This window comes from Pleurodeles waltl, chromosome 5 (assembly GCF_031143425.1).
Source record: "Pleurodeles waltl isolate 20211129_DDA chromosome 5, aPleWal1.hap1.20221129, whole genome shotgun sequence".
In the NCBI taxonomy this organism is placed as follows: Eukaryota; Metazoa; Chordata; class Amphibia; order Caudata; family Salamandridae; genus Pleurodeles; species Pleurodeles waltl.
Window position 1 is genome coordinate 478,541,048 of NC_090444.1, and position 22,058 is coordinate 478,563,105.

At 47.2% G+C, this 22,058-nt stretch overlaps 1 protein-coding gene across 2 annotated transcripts in view; it reads left to right on the forward strand.

Moving 5' to 3' along the window:
- The window catches only part of LRP11 (LDL receptor related protein 11), a 298,888-nt gene that overhangs the window by 185,864 nt on the left and 90,966 nt on the right, over window positions 1–22,058 (forward strand). For both annotated transcript variants that reach the window (XM_069234298.1, XM_069234299.1), the window contains exon 4: window positions 13,807–13,932. In XM_069234298.1, the coding sequence (XP_069090399.1) occupies window positions 13,807–13,932 (126 nt within the window). The remainder of the gene's footprint in view (window positions 1–13,806; window positions 13,933–22,058) is intronic.

The following is a 22,058-nucleotide window of genomic DNA, read 5'->3' on the forward strand; positions in this document are numbered from 1 at the left end:
TTTATTTCGGTCATTGTGATCATAAAAGTACAAACATCGTCATACCAGACAGCTCATATAGCAGCAGACATATAAAAACGACATTAAGAGCAATTCACATAGTAAAATGCAAAAGTGGTATGTAAAAACACACAAAGACAGATACATAAAAACAAGAAGTTCAAATGTAGCTCCCCAAGCTAAAGTCAACAGTGTAGTGCATTATCCATATCATATGTCACCCGACAACAGTCACCCAAATACTATCAAAACGTCAGGTGAGCCTTTGGACAAACTAGCTCCTGAGAACATTCTTTTATTAAAAAATAAATAATAATCCAGTAGCCTGCGACAGGATCTCTATATGGGGGGACCAGGCGGATTTGAGGTATTTTGTCAGGGCAAACACCATAGATTTAGCTATGTCAGTTCTCAATGTACGTAGGGCTTCCACGCACTGTTTAATCCCCAAATTATGACAGAGGAGGAGAATCCTTCTGTCACTCTGCGCGTTATACTTTTGACAAAACAAAAGGAAATGTGCTTGTGATTCAACAGAACTAGAAGAACAGGGACAACCCACCTGCTCCAAATTATGAGGGCTCCATTCAGCAGTTACAGGTCTCAATGGCAGCGTACCTAATCAAAAACGAATATACAGCGACTTTGCCTCTGATAGAACCACCCTGTCTAAATAAACTTCAAAATGAGTGCAGGGTTTATGGGTCAAAAATTTGGCTTCAAGCCCTTCAGACTTTATTTCACACCATGTTTCTAACATGTGTTGCCAATATAGGCCCTTAATTCTTTTAATAGTTGTCCTGTCCATTATACTGGGATCCTCCCACACTCTCGATAGCTTCAGCTTGCTGCACGAAGAGTTTATAAAACACAACCAGAGGGATATACAATTCCTATCTAAAAACAAATTACCTCCCAAAGTGCTAGTTTATACAGCCTCAGCTCTAAGTTCTCCCTATCCTAGCCCAGTAGGTCAGCACTTTGAGGAAAGCAACTTGGTCAATTCTTTTCATATTTAGATCCCTCCTTAATGGTACTAAAGGAGTACTTGTTGGAACAGTTAATAAAGAACTACTACAACTATCCTCTGTAATAGTAAGCGTTGTTGAATCAGCAAAACCCCATATTTCCGCCCCATACAGGGCACCACCCTTGGCCACTGGCCAATATACCTGAAGTGCAGAGGAAACAGCTCTATTAGTTGACAGTCTGTGTTTTCTGGCAATCCCTGCAGCTCTGTGGGACAAAAGGGCATTACTTTTCTGTATCTGAAGCTCCCAAGTAAGTTTTTCTGTCAGCCTAACTCCCAAATAGTTAAAGCTCTTTCTTTACTCACTCTATGGGGGTCCCATCATCTGTCAGGGTATTTCTAAAAGCGCAATAGGGGTTAAAGGCCATCAGTTTAGACTTCCCCGCATCAATTACGGGACCTCTTCTTTTATTAAAGTCAACAAACTGATCAAGCAGATGTTGGAACCCCATGGGGGTAAACAATATCAGCAGGGTTTCCTCTGCAGAAAGCAGAACCGATGTGCTCTCGCTTGCTATCTTAGGGGCGTCATGCTGGCAGGTAGACAAGTCATCCACCACTTCATTGATATATAACGAAAAGAGGGAGGGCACCAGCACACAACCCTTCTGTACCCCACTCTTGATGGGAATCCGAGGGGTTAAGCCACCTTGATCATTCCACCTCACCTGGGCGTATGTATCTGTATGAAGTCTAATTAACAAGTTCAGTAGGTTAGAGGCATCCCCAGTTTATCCAACACCACGGAGAAGATGTGACGCAGCACTAAATGGAATGCTGCTCTCATGTCCATAAAGGCCACATGCAGATGAATAAGACTTGGCGGCCGAAAATATTCTGGGAGCTGTCAATTCAACTAATTGGTCTGTAATTCGCATGAATATCTCTGGCCCCCTTTTTATAAATAGGAACAGTGATTGCCCCACGCCACATATCTGGAATTTCTTCCTCCTGAGAGAACACATTTGTTAGCATATTCAAATACAGAGCCCAGATGTCAGGCTCTGAATTCAATAAATCTGAAGTTATACAGTCCGCGCTAGGGCCTCTCTTATTTATCCGACGGTTTTCATATGCACTGTACAAAGTGTTAAATTGTTCGACCTAGCATTCAGCAGAGGCAGAAGCGTCAGGGATAGTTACCATACTCATTGCCCACCGAAAATATCATGTTTTCCCAGTGCTTCCAGCATCTGCAACCAATGGGACACCTCCCCTGTTTTTTTTTTTGTTGCCCATAGCAGACAGGCCTTATGCATCGGCCTGGCCCCAGTAATTCTCTCTTTATTGCCAACCTTTACTGTTTTTATCAAATTCCCTTTGGCCAGTCTACATGCATGTGAGTACCAGGAATAGGGACTAGTTGTTATTTGTGATTTCCCTAGTTATTTAGTAAATAAGAGTTTTAAAGTGCCAAACAGTTGTTCATGCTGTGTGATGAATATAGACACATTTCCTACAAATCACATACTTAGCTCAAACGACCCAAACTTCTTCACCAGTTCGCTGTAAATGCTAGCCTTAGTGCAGTCGTTTTCACTAATAATGGCCAATTTCATACTCCTTACAGTTGTTGGTGCTACTTAATGACATGTCAAAAGTCTCTGTTAGAGGCCTTTCAAAAAGCTTCACAAAGCTTTAGAAAAAAGTCGGTAACCAAGGCATTATGATCACTGTCCACCCTTTGGAAAACCACCATATCAACCAGGAATGCCCAAAGCCCTACATCAAGCAAAACATAATCTATGTAATATACATATGTTCCTCTTTTAAATGTTGTTTGAGGGAAATGGTCGGACCTTGCGCAGTAGTTTACAGCTCGTAAGCCATAACTTAGACAAAGATAGAACATCTGAAGTGTTACCTTTGACCACCGCATGGCCGGGTTCAAGGTGAGTTCTGTTATACCCCACTCAGCGTCTTCCTCTGCCATTATGGATGAGAGTTGATCGAGTGCTTCAAATTTGGTATTACAATCACCCCCAGTTAACAGAGGCCATGAATGCCGTGACACATTATCAACTAAGAATCATAAAGTATGTACCATTGGCGACTCTGCAGTATCATACACCGACCGTACATAAATGTTCAACAGCGCCATGTGTTTCACCAGGCAAGGGTCCCTATTAACAATAATGACAACAAGTATATCCCTGCAGCCTGTTTCAATCGCTTGCACTATATAGTCGAGGATATTTTTTATCAAAATAAGTAGCCCCCCCCCCTTCAAATCTCTTCCTGCCCTTGTTGGGCTGCCATTAACATAAAACGTAAGGAACCCTAGTCAATAGGCTGGTTCAGTGGCCCATGTTTCCTGCAAAAGGATAATTCGGTGGACGTCAATAAACACAACCCAATCAGGGTCACATAACTTGGCCTGTAAACGAGCCACATTCCATGACATTACATTTACTGATTTACCTGGATCTTGATTAGCTTCTATGGGGAGTAAGGTATGTACAGTGACAGGGCTTGGGTTGTTACTTAGTGGAAAAGTGCTAACAGTCTCGGCTGTCTGTACCACCACAGGACACATCAGGACAAGGTCAGAAGGTCCATCCTGTACCAAAGAGTTATCGAGAAAATCTACATCTGACACAGCTGACATACCAGCACCAGCAATAGCCCCTCCCCGAACAAGAGTGAGTGGAACCATCCTTCAGATTTACCTGACAGTGCACTACTACAGATGGGCATTCTTGGTACGGATTTTAATTGCATCGTGCACTGGTACTCTATGCTCTAGGGCAAATAGACCCTTGTTTATGTTATTAACAAATATTATGCCAATGTGATCAAAGTTACTGTGGTGATCACTGTAATGCCTTGCTAAGACAATGTCCTCCCTGATTGAGCAACAGTTATGAACTTTCCAGACCCAATGGATGACTTTGTTAATAAGGGATTCATTACTCTCCTTTAGGTCTACAGGCTACTTAGGTACTTTTACCAGGAAGATCTCCTTGCCTTGCTGGATGGTAAACCTGGAGTTTCTCATATTCAGGTTACAATGAACTCCCCTCCTCCACCACGCCTGGGGTCCTCGATGTAATCTATCTATTCTCCAGGGCTCTTTCAGGGGGGAGCTAGAGGACCTATTACGGTTGTTCTGCAAATCTGGCTCTTGATTTTATCCCTCCTCTTACCCCTTCCATCCACCTCCCTTGCCCTTAGATTATAACTCATGCAGGCACTTGTGTGTTACTGTGGGAGCCATGCTTTGTTCCATCTCAGTTGCCAACTAGCTTATCGATTTTCAGTGATTGTTTGCAGTGCTCTCCTTAATTCCTCTATTTCTGCCCTTGCCAAAATTAGCTGCGCAGTAATATCCCTATCTGCGGTGTCACGTTTTTGGGTGAAGTCTCTCCCTTCTAATGTTATACCACTCCAAGGTCTTTCCCCGTCCCTCGGTTGCAGTGCTTCAAACCGATAGAGCATTCAACATTCACCACAAAGGGGGTCGGGAAATTGCTTCTTGTTTATTTCACTCTAAACCTCCCTTAATTAGGTATGACTTAATTCCTTTGCACCTAGGCCTGCCCCCTTTTTGCTCCACCCCTCTTATCTTTAATCAAAATTCCCTCTACCTCTTCAATTAAGCCTTCAATTTCATCTAATGTACAGTTAGACACTGCATGCTTGGCCTGCTTTCTGACCTTAATACTTTCCCTAGTATTATCTGTGGCTTTCTGTTTGCCCATCTTGGGCCCTATTTTCAAAACCTTTCAAATACCAAACAAGAGAAAATTTTGCAGAGGGCACCATGAGACCTATTTAGCCACACTAAGCAATACACATGCCAGGCAAGGACGAGAGAGAAAGCAAGACATTGATGCAGGTGGTGGTAAGGACCGCCTCCTGGGACTCCTGAGCAAGCTGTGACTTGCAGTCCATCGACACACTGCCTCTGTGATGTATCCCGCGCAGGGGGAAATCACAATGCATTATATGGTGTTCAGCTATTTGTGATGTAGGTGGTGGTAAGGGCCACCTCCTGGGACCCCTAATCAAGCTGGGACTTGCAGTCCCTCAACACAATGCCTCTGCAATGTATCCAGGCAGATACTGCAGTGATCTCTTCAGAATCCTTAGTCCACCCCCCGATTCGTCCAGATTGCAGGGTATGAATGGCATGTGGTGAGGCAGTGCAACGGTTTACTTGATATTTCCCCCAGTCATACACTAAACACATGGAGACCATCCAGCACATATGGACGTCATCCATGCAAAGATGGCGTAATGATGTTCTGTCAGTTTCTAGTTGGCACTTCTCCCAATCACCCTGCGTCCCCAGGTCCTTGAGTTCTCACATCACAATGTGCTATATAGCGCTCAGCTGATGGTGATGCAGTTGATGGTAAGGGCCGCTTCCTTAGACCTCTGAGCAAAATGGAACTTACAGTCCCTCGACACAATGCCGCTGCGATGTATCCGGCGCAGCGGGAAGTCTCAATGAGCTATATATTGCTTAGCCGATGGTGATGCAGATGGTGGTAAGAGCTGTCTCCTGGGGCCCCTGAGCAAGATGGGACTTGCAGTTCCTTGACACAGTGGCTCTGCGATGTACAGATAGTCAGTGCGGGACAGTGACCCATGGACAGCTGAGGCATGAGTATATCTTAAATCCTCTGGGTGCCATACATGCCAGGTGTCACTAAGGCCATGCCCCTGCTCCCAGTCCTCTAAACCCCAACTGCATCTTGAATGCCCTCCCTCGATCCATGCTAGCCCGTTCGTCCCCTGATGTTGCTAAAGTCTCCCCTCCACCAGCCTTCCTCCCATCCTCCCCCAACACCTCCCCCAACTACTGTTGTACCCAGAGAGAGCACCACCAACAAATCTCTCAGAATTCTCAACATGGGCTGATGCATTGCTGGTGGGATATAAATACTAAATATTATATGGAGTACCCTCCATTGTGTGCTCCAGTAATATGTAACGTCCTTGGGTGTTGCATGTTAATTATGGCCTTTAGCAGTGTGTACAAGGATGTCAACCCCCCGGGACACCCTGGCATGTCCTGCGAGAATTATCCTATTATATCCCCTGCTGACAAGGAACTGACTGTTCCGACCCTGTTAATGCATTTCTTGTAGCAACAGTACCTCTGGGGCATGTCGCTGTAGAAATAGAAACACTGCCCCCTTCTTAATACGGTCCAGTAGACCATTGACACTCCATGTCATAATTAATAAGGACTGAGGCTTAGCAGAGGTGGTAGTCGACATGTGACAAACATATGTTGTCCTACTGTCACCCTGGGATTGTGGCTGATACAGGTGCAACTAATGGGAACAGATATCTGGGATCCTATTGGAGGGGACAAAGAACAGCATATTCCTCTGTAGTGGATAGAAAGCAAAGTAGAGGATGCAAACTGAAAACAAACGTACAAAATCCCTACCCCCCAATTGCCTCCTCCCTATACTTCCCACCTCAAAGAAACATCTGTCACCCCACCCATCCCCATCTGAAGCAAAGAAATAACTATTCAATTATGAGGTGCAGATGTACCCAGGTAGGCTAGAAGTCTCCCGCCCGCCATCCCATAGAACCACATTCAATAATGCTGTGTCAGGATTCAGTGGTTCTGGTGTACTAAAAGTATCTAAGATGCAGTGTGCGAAGTCATCCTGAATTCAAGTCTGCAGTTAGGTCGGGATTTAGTTGTGAGTCAGTGTCTTTCTTCTGACATCCCTTTTCTCCCTCGGAATCCATGTGATATCCACCTCCTGATGTCCTGTGTGCTGCCATTGTGACCTCTTCCCCTGTCGCTTGCCTTTTGATTCCTGAGGTCAGTAAGCCACATCCAGGCCTCATTTGGAAAGTCAAAGAAGATTGTTTTGGAATGATAGATCACTCAGTTTAGCGGGGTAGAGGAGTATGGCGGGAACATGCATGGCCCCCAGTTTAACTTTAACCTAATGAAAGGATTTACGTTGTGTCTGTATCATGCAAGTGAAATCTGGTAAAATCAATATGCGACTAATGGGAACAACAAGTCTTTTGTGAGGCGGGTGCCCCTCAGGATTGCATCACGGTCTCTGTAATTTAAAAAGCGAGGACCTATGTGGAGCCCCAGGAGGGGTTTTCTGGGCGAGGGAGCGGTGTGCCCGTTCAGTGACAAAACAGGAGGAAAGGTTTGCTGAGTAAAGCCAGGACTTGATCCAATGTTCAAGGAAATGTTCTGGAGATTGGCCCTCAGACCCCCTGGGGAAGCCAATGAAGCAGAGTTTATTACAGCAAGCCCTATTTTCAGCGTCCTCTGCACAGTGTTGAAGGGTCTCAGGATATTCGAGTTACCTCTGAAGAAAGATGTTGGACAGTTTTTTCCAGTATTGAGATTCTTTCTTCTGCTTCCGAAACCCTTTCAACTGTTTGGCAGAGGTCCTTCAAAGCAGGGTCATGTTTGCTCCCATCTCCCCTATTTTTGTCTCAAGTAGTATTTTGGATTCATGATGGCTTGCTTGGGTGATAGAGGTATTGTATCCTCTTGCCAGTGCTTTGGCCCCAGGAGCACCACCCGGGGTCCCTTTCACTCCTTCCAGTGGTGCCTTGATTTACTCCAACTTGGCCTGGCCTGTTGCTACCTTGTCACGGCCCATGGCACTTCAGAATTACAGGATTACAAGTCTGTCATATACATGAATGCTTAAAGGCAATGCCATTTCCCATGAGGGAGACAGCAAATGTTGAGAGGTACTGCAAGATTCACACCAGGGTAGGAAGGAGCTGACCCACTTGCACCAAAAATATATTTTGGGCAGTACGAGCAGTCGCCTCCATCTCTATATCTCAGGGTCACTGAAAACCAGCTGCCACAATCCCCTTGTGAGCGTTCAGACTGCCATTACCTTAGTCCATGTGGCTGAGGTTCATCCCCACTGTCTACTTGTCCCTTATATAATTGGTAGAGGGTAGGTAGAGGGGTTAATGCTAGAATTATTACCTCTGACCCGGGCTTGTCTTACGTGCATCCTAGTAGGTGTGGGATGATCCCAGTCCCATCACCGAAGTCGCCTGTAGAGCACCCCCAATGCTTAGTTGTAGAATGGGGGCCCCATCAACAGCGACCCAAGCTTCAAGCCCCAGATTCTAGTCTAACCCCCCCCCTCCCCTCCTTCCAGTCTCACCCCCCCCTCCTTCCAGGAATCAGGATCAAGTTTGCAGATGGTTGTTCTTTGGGGTTGAGGGGGGGTGGGGTTGCACTGGGGGTGGAACAGCCTGTTTCGTTTTTGTACCCAACCAGTGCCTCCAAAACCAAAGGTGTGATAAATCAAGCAGAAAGCACAGTTCAGGCGTAGTGGGCTGTATAAAGTCAATGCCACTTAGGGTGCAAAATGAAGAGGAGCGGCTGTTAAACGCTGCACAGTGTACGTGCAGTCTTTGAAGCAGTGCAGTCTGGACGCATGTGAAGAGGCACTGTGGGGCCGGGCATTGACTTCAGCTACGCTCGGTGGGCCAATCACACTTCAGCACACCTTGCGTGCCGTGCAGGCCTCTGGGTAATCCCAGCTGCAGCCCCCGGCATAGTAATGAAGCGTGGCCGTGTTATGCCCCAAAAAGAAAAGAAATCTCTGCTGCAGCCCGTGGCTCAGCACGACCGTGAGAAGGGGTGGTGGTGGAATCACTTTTGCACCCCTGGTGTCTCCAGCAATGTGGGCCGGAGAAGGGAGAGTGATCAACCCAGGTCCACCATTCATGCCATGTTGCGTCCTGGATCCCGTCTGCTGCTCTGTTCCTCCGGGGCACTTCTAAGGCGGGGCCCATTGCCTCTACTGCTAGTTGGGGGATCATAAGGGCCTCCGCTGAACCGCTAGCGCATGCCAGCACGCCTGGAAAGTGATGTAGGTGCAGCAGTTGCGGGAGCTCAGAGTGTTGTGCCCGACATCTTGGCCGTTCAGGCCACGCTCCAAGTAGATAATTTCATGAGTATAACACCAGGCTGTGAGAATACAGAATGTTTTATTTTTTGGGTCATACAAAAGTCTGTGTATGCTTTTGAGCCAAACAATACTTTTGAGAATCGTTTACTTTTTTCTTGCCCTTTAATAGCCAAGGAGATTTTCATATACAGGTTCCCTGAAGGAATTAACGTGTGCATTTATCAGCTTCCAATTATTAGTTTGTGTACCAGCGGTGGTTTCTCTTCAAGGGTGTCTGGGCTCCGCCCCCTTTACATTCACAGTAAAAAATAATGCATTGAAGCAATGCTGAAACTGCTTCCTTAAAAAAAACTTGTAAACACAGTGTACACATGTCGAATTATCTTGCTGGGGCTGCTGTACACTCCGAACTGACCGTACTCGTTGCTGTGATGACAGTGAGGTGATGCTTTCCTTAAACATACTCCCCTGGGCGGGCCTAAAGTCTAGAGTATTTGCCGGGCTGACAGTCTCACAGCCCTGAGGCCTGTGAGGTCATCAACTCGGCAAAGACACTGCATCAAGGTCCAGTCTCCACCTCCTGATGACGTGGAGGTAGAGTTAGCCCTGGGCGTTATAGATTCAAGCCCTGCAACGCTAGGCCTCCACGTCAATAAGGGAGCGGAGACCATTGTCACCACACCGTTTCCAACTTGTCACAAGGTGGGGTGGTACTAGACCCTGTGACAAGTTGGTGACAAGTTTGTAAAGGATGGGGTAGAGACTGCAAGCGGGAAGCCACGAAATTGAGTGTGCGCAGTGTGTCATCTGGACTTTTGAAGACAAACTGCGCAGACTCGAGGTGCTGCTTCCTGCGCTACAATTCATGCTGGATGCCATTTGAGCTCCGGTGTGCCCTTAGATTTACTGCCAGCAAGCAGACTCATGGGGACGGTGGAGCAAAGAGCAAGGTGTTGCGCATCGCATGTGCATGTGTTTATGTGAATTAGTCAGCATCCCCGACTCGCCTGGCTTGAAGCTTCCCTCCATGTCACCAGGTGAGGCAACAAAAATGTCACCTGGGGTTGGCCCATTTGGATAGTTGCATTTATTGAAGGGCCTGTTAAAATGAATGCCCGCTTCGTTGCTTGGAAAATAATTACCTCCTTTGTTCTGTTTCAAGGATTTTGGAAGATAGCGGCTATATTTATTGAACTATTTATGTGGGGTTTTCAGAGACACTCAACGAGTTCCTATGTTAAACTCTAAGGTCACAGAGCCTGTAGGAGGCTGGCCTGGCTTGTAGTGGGTACCAGAGGTACTTACACCTTGTGCCAGGTCCAGTTATCCCTTATTAGTGTAGAAGAGGTGTTTCTAGCAGCTTAGACTGATAGAACGTAGCTATGGCAAAGCAGCTTAGGCTGAACTTGGAGACATGTAAATCTCCTACTATACCACTGGTGTCACATGCACAATATCATAACATAAAAAAACACAATACACAGAGTTACTAAAAATAAAGGTACTTTATTTTTATGGCAATATGCCAAAAGTATCTGAGTGAGTACCCTCAGTATGAGGATAAGTTATATACACAAGATATATGTACACAAACCAAACTTAGGTAAGTAATAGCAAGAAAAGTAATGCAAACAGTGTAGAATTACAATAGATTGCAATAGGAGCACATAGGTATAGGGGCAACACTAACCATATACTCCAAAAGTGGAATGCGAATCACGAATGGACCCCAAACCTATGTGAGCTTGTAGAGGGTTGCTGGGACTGTAAGAAAACAGTGAGGGTTAGAAAAATAGCCCACTCCAAGACCCTGAAAGGTAGGTGTAAAGTGCACCTACTACACCCAGAGAGCACAGAAGTCGTGATAGGGGGATTCTGCAGGAAAAACAAACACCAGCAGTGCAACAACAGTGGATTTCCGGACCTGAGTACCTGTAAGACAAGGGGACCAAGTCCAGTAGTCGCAACAGTGTCGAGAGTGGGCAGGAGCCCAGGAAATGCCAGCTGAGGGTGCAAGGAAGCTGCTATCGGTTGGAAGAAGCTTGGAGTTATGCAAGAACGAAGAGAGCTAGGGACTTCTCCTTTGGAAGACTGATGTCCCATGTCGCGATGAAGCTTGCAGAGGTGTTCCCACGCGGAAAGACCACAAACAAGCCTTGCTAGCTGCAAGGGCAGCGGTAGAGGTTTTTGGGTGCTGCTGTGGCACAGGAGGGACCAGGATGTCGCCACTTGGAGGAGGAGACAGAGGGGGCGCCCAGCAACTCAGGGAGCCCTCACAGAAGCAGGCAGCACCCGCAGAAGTACCAGAACAGGCACTTGGAAGAGGAGTGAACCGGAGTCCACGCGAAGTCTCAAAAGGGAGTCCCATGACACCGGAGGACAACTCAGAAGGTTGTGCACTGCAGGTTAGGGTGTTGGGGACCCAGGCTTGGATGTGCACGAAGGAAATCCTGGAAGAGTGCACAGGAGCCGGAGCAGCTGCAAATCACGCGGTACCCAGCAATGCAGTCTAGCGTGGGAAGGCAAGGACTTACCTTTACCAAACTTGGACTGAAGAGTCATTGGACTGTGGGAGTCACTTGGACAGAGTTGCTGAGTTCCAGGGACCACGCTCGTGCTGAGAGGGGACCCAGAGGACCAGTGATGCAGTCTTTTGGTGCCTGCGGTGGCAGGGGGAAGATTCCGTCGACCCACGGGAGATTTCTTCAGAGCTCTTGGTGCAGGGAGGAGGCAGGCTACCCCCAGAGCATGCACCACCTGGAAACAGTCGAGAAAGCCGGCAGGATGAGGCGATACAAGGTTGCTAGTAGTCGTCGTGCTACTTTGGTGCGGTTTTGCAGGTGTCCTGAGCAGTCACCGGTCGATCCTTTGGTAGAAGGTGAAGAGGGAGATGCAGAGGAACTCTGGTGAGCTCTTGCATTCGTTATCTAAAGAATTCCCCAAAGCAGAGCCAGAAAAGGAGGTTTGGCTACCAAGGAAGGAGGATTGGCTACCAAGAGAGGTAAGAGCCTATCAGAAGGAGCCTCTGACATCACCTGCTGGCACTGGCCACTCAGAGCAGTCCAGTGTGCCACAAACACTTCTGTTTCCAAGATAGCAGAGGTCTGGGACACACTGGAGGAGCTCTGGGCACCTCCCCTGGGAGGTGCAGGTCAGGGGAGTCGTCACTCCCCTTTCCTTTGTCCAGTTTCGCGCCAGAGCAGGGCTGGGGGATCCCTAAACCGGTGTAGACTGGCTTATGCAGAGATGGGCACCATCTGTGCCCATCAAAGCATTTCCAGAGGCTGGGGGAGGTTACTCCTCCCCAACCCTGACACCTATTTCCAAAGGGAGAGGGTGTTACACCCTCTCTCAGAGGAAATCTTTTGTTCGTCCTGGACCCCAGGAGGGCAGAAACCAGTCTGAGGGGTTGGCAGCAGCTGCAGTGGAGACCCCGGAAAGGCAGTTTGGCAGTACCCAGGTACTATGCTAGAGACCCGGGGATCATGGAATTGTCCCCCCAATGCCAGAATGGCATTGGGGTGGGACAAATCCATGATCTTAGACATGTTACATGGCCATGTTCGGAGTTACCATTGTGACGCTATACATAGGTAGTGACCCATGTATAGTGCACGCGTGTAATGGTGTCCCCGCACTCACAAAGTCTGGGGAATTTGCCCTGAACAATGTGGGGGCACCTTGGCTAGTGCCAGGGTGCCCACACACTAAGTAACTTTGCACCCAACCTTCACCAGGTGAAGGTTAGACATATTAAGTGCAGTTGTAAATGGCTGTGAAATAACGTGGACGTTATTTCACTCAGGCTGCAGTGGCAGTCCTGTGTAAGAATTGTCAGAGCTCCCTATGGGTGGCAAAAGAAATGCTGCAGCCCATAGGGATCTCCTGGAACCCCAATACCCTGGGTACCTAGGTACCATATACTAGGGAATTATAAGGGTGTTCCAGTGTGCCAATCAGAATTGGTAAAATTAGTGACTAGCCTGCAGTGACAGTTTTAAAAGCAGAGAGAGCATAAACACTGAGGTTCTGGTTAGCAGAGCCTCAGTGATAGTTAGGCACCACACAGGGAACACATACAGGCCACAAACCTATGAGCACTGGCTCCTGGCTAGCAGGATCCCAGTGACACATATCAAACATACTGACAACATAGGGTTTCCACTATGAGCACTGGGCCTTGGCTAGCAGGATCCCACCCTGACATATACTCACAAACAGGCCAAAAGTGGGGGTAACCAAGCTAGAAAGAGGCTACCTTCCTACACATGCATATTTGAAACATTTTCCACAAAGAGTTGTTATATCACTGTGAATATATGCGCACCACAGTCTCTGTTGGCTTTATAGTCTAGCTGAAAAATGTGGAAGTAAGAGCCTTAGGGCAGCGGTGTCCTGAAGTTCTTAATATACGTATGAGTTCCTTATAATAGCTGCCAGTTTCCGCTTTTTTCTGCCTACCTGTGCCAGCTGCTAACCACTGACTCCATCTTTTCACATACTCCCCACCAGAATGTTGTGGTCAACACTCCATGCCCCTTCAATACAGGGCCTCTCTGCTGGAATTAAGGCCCCACCACTCTCAAACTTCACCAACCGCCACTGTTGTGTACTTTGCAATTTCCATGGTGCAAATTTAAGAATCTAAGGAAATCCTATCAAGTAAACTATTTAGAACTTTATTTGTCTTCTGGTTGTTACATGGAAATCAGGAGTAACTTGGTTCATATATCATTTTTCCACTATATCTCTGTTTAGGTACAGGCTGCTGTTTTTAACAATGTGTGTTGTAATTGTGTGGTTTCATTTGTTAATTTAACATTTAAAGTTTTTGTTTTGTTCCTGTAGTACTTGAAACATGATCAATATTTGTTTTTCTTGCTCTAACAGGCTGCACAGGATCTTGCTCTCGCTATCAGTTTACCTGTGATGATGGTTGCTGCATTGACATCACATTGGCTTGTGATAGACTGGTCCAATGTCCTGATGGTTCTGACGAAGCGTTTTGCCAGAACTGTGAGTAATGCAATGTGATTCAATAGTGAGTGCAAAGCCTTTTCTTGAACTAGAGAAACAAAAAGTGGAGAAGATCATTATTTTAAGCCTTGGTTCTCCATAAGAGAGATGACACCTTACAGAAAATAAACAGTTCAGTTTTGAAGAAACTCCTTTCTGTCTAAAAACAGCACCCTCTGTAGTACGTATCCCAGTTTGTAACAGCAGCTGTGAACACAGATCACCGTACTTAGTTCTGGTGCTCCAAGACAAACCTAACAGAGGTGCTTGTAGGCTTCTCCAACCAGTAGCTCATGAGCTACTGGTTGCGCTCTAGCTACCTAAGTATCTCTACTCCGTGCGGCCCTGCCTAATAAATTAGAAGCTTTTGCTTGGTTGAATTAACATGTATTTTACAGAACTGGAAAGTGTGCTATGGAGATGAAAATGTGTCCTAAGCTGATGTTTGAAGGAAAATGGTTGGATTTCTACAATATATTTAAAGGTAATATGTGAGTGCTAAATCATGAGGAGCTGGGGAAACTTATTACTAATGTTATTACCTTTGTGCTCGAGGCATTGTACCTATGACTGTCATGTAATTACCATGTAGAGGTGGAATTCCAAATGGACAAAGCCTTCTTCCCATTACTGGTGGCAACCCTGCCTGATGCACTGAGGTTTTTACTTATGGTTATTTCGCATGGGGTGGCAACTAATGAAATTTGCCCCACTTGGTCATTATTATCACACTAATGATATGAGTAGCTTGGTATGATTTTCATTAAACAAAAGTAGTCCTTATTAAAGAAAACGTTGGAGACCACTACTTCACTGGGTACACAGCTGGTTTTGAATGAGAACCACTCTCTGCAGGACCACAGCCAGATGTCAGTCATAAATGTAGCTGCTAGCATTCTTCAGTGGAGCACAACACATTCTATTACTTCAACAATTTTTTTCCTTCACAGCCTAAAGCACAAGATGGTATAGAAGTGGCTCTATCTTATGTACCTCTTTTCCTTGAGCGGCCAATAAAGGACTAGCTTCCCTTACCCTGAACATGGTTTTTGGTTCTGGGGAAAACAATGGAAGCAGGTTTCTATCATTCCTTGCTTAGGTCATAGTTTACTACATTCTCCTCAGTATCTTCTTGTCCTCCCAGGTTGAGGTAGCATTTTGATTCTGAGGCGGTGGAGGCCTTGATTTAGAGGGGTTACTCAGTAGCGATTTATGTAGAGCCTGTCAAGTGTTATTGTGAAATTCTTAGTCTTCCCCATCTACATTTTGCAGCACTTTGCACATTTCCTGGCAGACTCCATCCTAGAAAGCACCATTCCTTTGTTTTTCCACGTGGTGGAAAGGAGATTGCCATGCTTGAACTTGCTCTGCCTACATGTGCACCTGCCTGTTCTGATCAGGTACGGTCTTCTCCTCATCAAAGATAAACACCCTCATACTGGCCACCTATAATTTGTGGCACACCACCTAGGAGTTAGTTACCAGTGTGTCTCTGGAAAGACCTTTTGTGATATAGATGTCAAATCTCCCTTCTTCTCACAACATGCCAAGTTCTTGGTAGGGTTGTTCTTGTCTGTCAGTTGTGCAAATATATCATTCCTACTCCCAGTGATATTGGTTCAAAGAAAACCTAACCAAAATACAATAAAACACAACACATCAAACTACACCTTTAGATTTTCATTAATCAGTACAAAAGACAAATATTTACTTTTAAACACAGAACAGGCTCTATTCATGTACAGATACCACATGCCCATGCAGTCCCAAGCTGATGTCCATATTAGTGCTGAAAAACGCAAGTTAGCAAAAGTTTAATGTTCTATTTTTACGATTAGGCAACTGGTCCTTGTGGATTTTATAGCATACTTTAATCTGACACGTTCAATGTCAGATTGTGGCATAAACAAGTGAAACTGGTCTTGCTTGACTTACCACTGCACGCTTTGTCTGCAGTGTCACAGGTCTGCTTGTCTAACATTTTGCCATGTTTTCAATCCTGCAAGTGAATTACTTTTCTGCAACTTGCACAGTTTGGTAAATTTTTACACGGAACTTGCCTAGATGCCAAATATGCCATGTGGTGCTTTAGAGTAAGTCTCCATGTGTTAGTGGTAGTGCACATGTGATGAGGGGCTAGACATCCAAAACGCAGCTACCGAAAGCTGTGAAAAGTATTAAAAAAAATTTTTTTTTTTAAAAAGCAGATTTTCATTCAACTCTGCATTGTTATTTATCTTATCCTTGGATACTACACTGCTCTAGCACATTAACAGATTTGGATCGTACTCCATTCTATAACACATCAGTTTTATTTTCATTCTTTATATCCTGTTGAGCCTATGGTCCTGCAGCTCCACACCAAACATTTTTGCAAAAGCAAGGCTTTATTAAGGTTTCTTGATTCCTTTTTAATCCTCTATTGCAATCTGTTATTTTACAACGGTTTTCAAAAGCTACTAATACATTGTTCTGTGATCATCGTTTGAATTGAAGTATAAAGTTGGTAGTATGTAAAAGAATAAGAGTAAGTTGTAGTGTCTTGTGAGTTAGCAATGATGGGACTCTTTTGGTTTCTGATGGACTCCTCAGAACTGTGACTTAAGTTTTAGGGTGTGGTGAATAGATTTCATGTTTAGACTGTTGAGTTTGCGCTTGCACTTAGAGGATTAGAGACACATAAGACCAAGCTGTGTGTGTGGTGTATTCATTTAAGAGTACCCAGGCTTTGGTGGGGGATTCTGCAGCTGGCAACAAGCTAGAGGATAAGTAACCTTAGGAACCAACCGTGCTCTCCCAGAGAGTTTGCTGTAGTCCATCAAACTGCTTGTTTGTGCCTCGCGTGCCTAGGTCAAAGTGAAGATTGACGTTTGGCGCATGTGGAGCCTAAATCTTCTCTCCAGCCAGTGGCAAGCATTCGAAGAAGACGGAAGTCTTACAGAGAAGTTTGTGTATCATTGACCAGGAACCTGGTGGTGAGACCATCAAAGAGGTACCGTGCCACAACGGAAGACAGAGCTATAAGATATATGGAACAATAACGCTAAAGGCAGCGATCACCAGGTACAGAGAAGTGCTAGAGACAGTGATAGTTGAGTGTGAAGAAATGCTAAAGGCAGTTGTTAGAAATGGGGTCTTTGGTTGACAGTCAGGTTACCCCCTGTTCAAGCAAGGACCCTCACTCTAGTTAGGATAAAAGAGAATCACCCTCAGCTAACCCCTGCTTACCCCCTTGGTAGCTTGGCAGAGCAGTAGGCTTAACCTCAGAGTGCTGGGCGTAAAGTATTTGTACCAACACACACAGTAACTTAATGAAAACACTACAAAATGACACAACACCAGTTTAGAAAAATAGGAAATATTTATCTAGACAAAACAAGACCAAAACGACAAAAATCCAACATACACAAGTCAAGTTATGATTTTTAAAAGGTTTAAAATAAAAAGAGTCTTTAGGTAGTTGTAACAACACACTAGCGCTGCTAGCGTGTAAATGTACCTGGTTTGCGGCAAAAATAACCCCGCACGGGCGGTGTGCGTCGAAAATAACCCTGCACGGGTATATGCGTCGAAAACAGCTCGGCACGGCGAGGCGCGTCGAAAAAGCCAGCCACGCGACGGTCCGAAAGTCCCGCGGCGCTGGTTGCGATCTCTCAGCCTTCGTCAGCGATGCTGCGCGTCGTTTCTCCTGCTCCGGGCGTCGATTCTCCGGTCGCGTTTCCTGCGGCGTCGTTTCTCAGCTGCGGAGCCGGCGTCGCGTCGTTTTCTCAGCCGCGATCGGATTCGCGTCGATCTTTTCTCCGCACGGTGCTCGGTGCGTGTATTTTTGTCCTTAGGCTGCCAGCCTCTCCTTTCAGGGTCCCAGGAACTGGAAGGGCACCACAGAGCAGAGTAGGGGTCTCTCCAGAGACTCCAGGTGCTGGCAGGAAGAAGTCTTTGCTATCCCTGAGACTTCAATAACAGGAGGCAAGCTCTACATCAAGCCCTTGGAGATTTCTTCTTCAAGATGGAAGGCACACAAAGTCCAGTCTTTGCCCTCTTACTCTGGCAGAAGCAGCACTGCAGGAAAGCTCCACAAAGCACAGTCACAGGCAGGGCAGCACTTGTTCCTCAGCGATCAGCTCTTCTCCAGGCAGAGGTTCCCCTTGATTCCAGAAGTGTTTCTAAAGTTTGTAAGTTTGGATGCCCTTCTTATACCCATTTTAGTCTTTGAAGTCACCTTCCTTCAAAGGGGACTCACACCTTCTTGTGAAATCCTGCCTTGCCCAGGCAAGGCCTCAGACACACACCAGGGGGCTGGAGACAGCATTGTCAGAGGCAGGCACAGTCCTTTCAGATGAGAGTGACCACTCCACCCCTCCCTCCTAGCAGAGATGGCTAATCAGGAAATGCAGATCACACCCCAGCTCCCTTTGTGTCACTGTCTGGTGTGAGGTGAAAAACAACCCAACTGTCAACTGACCCAGACAGGGAATCCACAAACAAGGCAGAGTCACAGAATGGTTTAAGCAAGAAAATGCTCACTTTCTAAAAGTGGCATTTCCAAACTCACAATCTCAAAATCAACTTTACTAAAAGATGCATTTTTAAATTGTGAGTTCAGGGATCCCAAACTCCACCTGTCCATCTCTTCTCTAGGGGAATCTACACTTTAATCATATTTAAAGGTAGCCCCCATATTATCCTATGAGAGAGACAGACCTTGCAACAGTGAAAACGAAATTGGCAGTATTTCACTGTCAGGACATATAAACCACATTACTATATGTCCTACCTTATCCATACACTGCACCCTGCCCTTGGGGCTACCTAGGGCATATCTTAGGGGTGCCTTACATGTAAGGAAAGGGAAGGTTTAGGCCTGGCAAGTGGGTACACTTGCCAAGTCGAATTTACAGTGTAAGAATACACATGCAGACACTGCAGTGGCAGGTCTGAGACAGGATTACAGAGCTACTTATGTGGGTGGCACAACCAGTGCTGCAGGCCCACTAGTAGCATTTGATTTACAGGCCCTGGCACCTCTAGTGCACCTTACTAGGGACTTACTAGTAAATCAAATATGCCAATCATGGATAAACCACTTACATACAATTTAAACAGGAGAGCATATGCACTTTAGCACTGGTTAGCAGTGGTAAAGTGCTCAGAGTTGAAAAGCCAACAGCAACATGTCAGAAAAATATAGGAGGCAGGAGGCAAAAAAGTCTGGGGATGACCCTGCAAAAGCAAAAGTCCAACACGACCCCCTACCAGCCTAAAGCCAGGGGAGAACAATCAATACCTTGATGTACTTCCCTGATTGGGGCGATAGAACAGGGACCCAGGCCCACAACAGCAGGGGCATGTTCCAGTTCTACGCCTTCCTGACTCCAGTTGGATCCCTCTGTCCATACTCTCAGGGCCCACTAAGCTAACCCATGGGGAACCCTTCTCCACTTCTACAGACACCATCTGTGCAACACCTAACTTTACTTTGCTCACAGATGTATTGCAATGGGCAGATAGTACCACCAGGGCCAACACAGTGGTGTTGCCCACTCCACCCCCGGGGTGTGACTCTCGTCCTCCCCCCCCCAGGGGCAACTCTGTCCACCAGGACAGCAAGCCACAGTGGCCCCAGACAACTGTCAGGGATGAGAGCCCGACCTCAGGCCTCTCTAACCACTGTGACTGTGGAGAGTGGGGGGTGGTAGCCCCAGGTGCCTGGCACCCTTTGACCACTCTCTCTTCCACCAGGTCAGGGATGACAACCTGACCCTGGTCCTCCCCTCTGGGGCTCTGTAACCTCCCGGCAGACGCGGCACCCCCAGAGTCAAAAACTGTCAGGGTGCTTGTAGAAGCAGTCCTGCACAATTCTTCCACCAGTGCAGGGATGTTAACCTGCAACTGATCCTCCAACCTGGGGTCTGTACCTTCAGGTTGGACCAGGGCCAGGGGTGAGGCTTCCCTCCCCCTGCCCTCTCCTCTGGGGTCCTGGACCACCCAACTAGGAGTGGCCCCCCCAGAAGACAACATGGTAGGGGTACTGTTAGCAGTAGCCCCTTCCTCCAGGTCAGGGGGGACACCCTTAACCTGGCCTCCCAATCCAGGGCCTGTACCCCCAGACTGGATCACCGCCTGGCAAACCAGGACTTCTTGGGGGGCATACCTACCCCCTACCAGGTCAGAGTTTACCCTCTGAACCTGGTCATCCAACCTAGGGTCACCACCCTGCGGTTGAACCACTGCCTGGCACACCAGGACTTCCTTGGGAGCACACTTACCCCCCATCAGGTCAGAGTTTACCCCCTGAACCTGATCATTCAACCCAGAGTCACCACCCTGCGGTTGAACCATTGCCTGGCACACCAGGACTTCCAGGGGGGCACACTTACCCCCCTCAAGGGACACACTGTCCCGAAGGGCCACACAAGAGTCTGGCTGGCGCAGGTCTCCTGACCTCTGCCCATCTGACAGAGTCTGGATTCCCCCCAGCCCAGAAATGGTCTCACCAAGGTCATTCATGGGGGGCTCTGCTCTCAGAGCTGACCCCTGACCCTCCAGGTTCTCCACTGGGGTCCGCAACCCCCTCTCAACCCTCTGTCTGGACTTCTGCACCCCCTCACTAGGAGTGGTACTGCCAGACACCAGAACTGGTGGGACGCTGGCTACAGCCGCCCCCCCAAGTTCTCCTGACACTGTGGGGTCTCCCTCAACAGATGGCCCTATGGTACAGGCTAGGCTCCCCTCCTGGTGTTCCCGCAGGGAACCCTCCAGGACCTGGGACCGGATCTCGGGCACCTTGGGCCTCAACCCATCCCCATTCCCTCTCCTCTGAGACTGGACATGGGGTCCCTCACCCATCCCACTACACTGGGACCTACCTGGGACACTACAATCCTTCCCTACCTCACCTGGTTGGGAACTACCTAGACCACTCCTCTCAGGAGCACCCCCAAATGCCTCTTCAGACTCTCTGGTACTCACCCAGAAGTCTGCCTCCATTGTAAGCTCCCTGGGGTCAGAGAACTCACACTCCACCTGGTGTTGGCATAGCTCTGGAAAATAAGGACTAGACATATGCTCTCCAGCAATTACATCACTCAGCCCCTCACATGAATTAACCAAAGTACCCTTCACCCAACCATCCAGTGACTCTGCCTTGAAAAAGCACCCCACATCACCCTCCTGAGACTGGTGAGACAGTACCTGACTGTCCCTGACACTCAACCCACACTCTTCTGGGATGTCTTCACACTCCATAACCAGGACTTCTACCTGGGGGGAACCCCTCTCCCTGTCACTCTCACCTAGAGTCAGTAGAGTGTCCCTCCCACCAGTAGGAATATGACTCCCCATGCCAGTTCCCCAATCCACCTCAGAGACCCTGTGCATCACTGGAGCTACCTCATACCCCTGAACCTCCTGGCGTGTGTTAACTCCCTCCTTCAAGTAGGGCACCACCTCTCTGGGCATGTGCACTTCTGCAGCATCACTGGATATACAATTGTTGCTGCCACCATTCCAGCTGGACTCAGCCCTCATGACTTCCAGCTCTTTCAATTTAAGCTCGTAAGCATAAATCATTTTTTTAATCTCTAAGTCCCTCCTCCTTTCTGCCAGGACTAAGGCTCTCTTCTCCTCGGCCCTCTTAAGCTCTTCCAGACTCCGGATTCGAGCTAGGAGCCTATCATCTCTTTCTGTTCCCTCCTCAGGGCCACTGCCCTCCTCTTTGGAGTAGTCCTCCTCCTCAGAGTAGTTATCCTCCTCAGACTCATTTGGTGGTGTTGCCTGACAACGTTTCAATTCATCCTGAAACAGGGCTGACTCAAGATCCTCCCTTCTGGATTCCTTGTTCACAGCCAGTCCCCTTTCCATGCAGAATGCTTTAAGCTGCCACTTTTTATACATAGATAGGTGCCAGAAATTGACTTCCATTTCTGCAAAGGCTTCACAACCAAAAAACAAAGTCCAAAAATATCATCAATACTTCCAGGAGGACATCAGAGAACAAAAAGCAGAATCACAAGACAAGTAGTATGTGGTCACGTAGTGGTCTGAGATCAAAACAGTAGTGTACACTTAATTACTGTATGTCAAGTACAAATACAAGTCCAAATCCCGACCGCTGGTCACCAATGTTA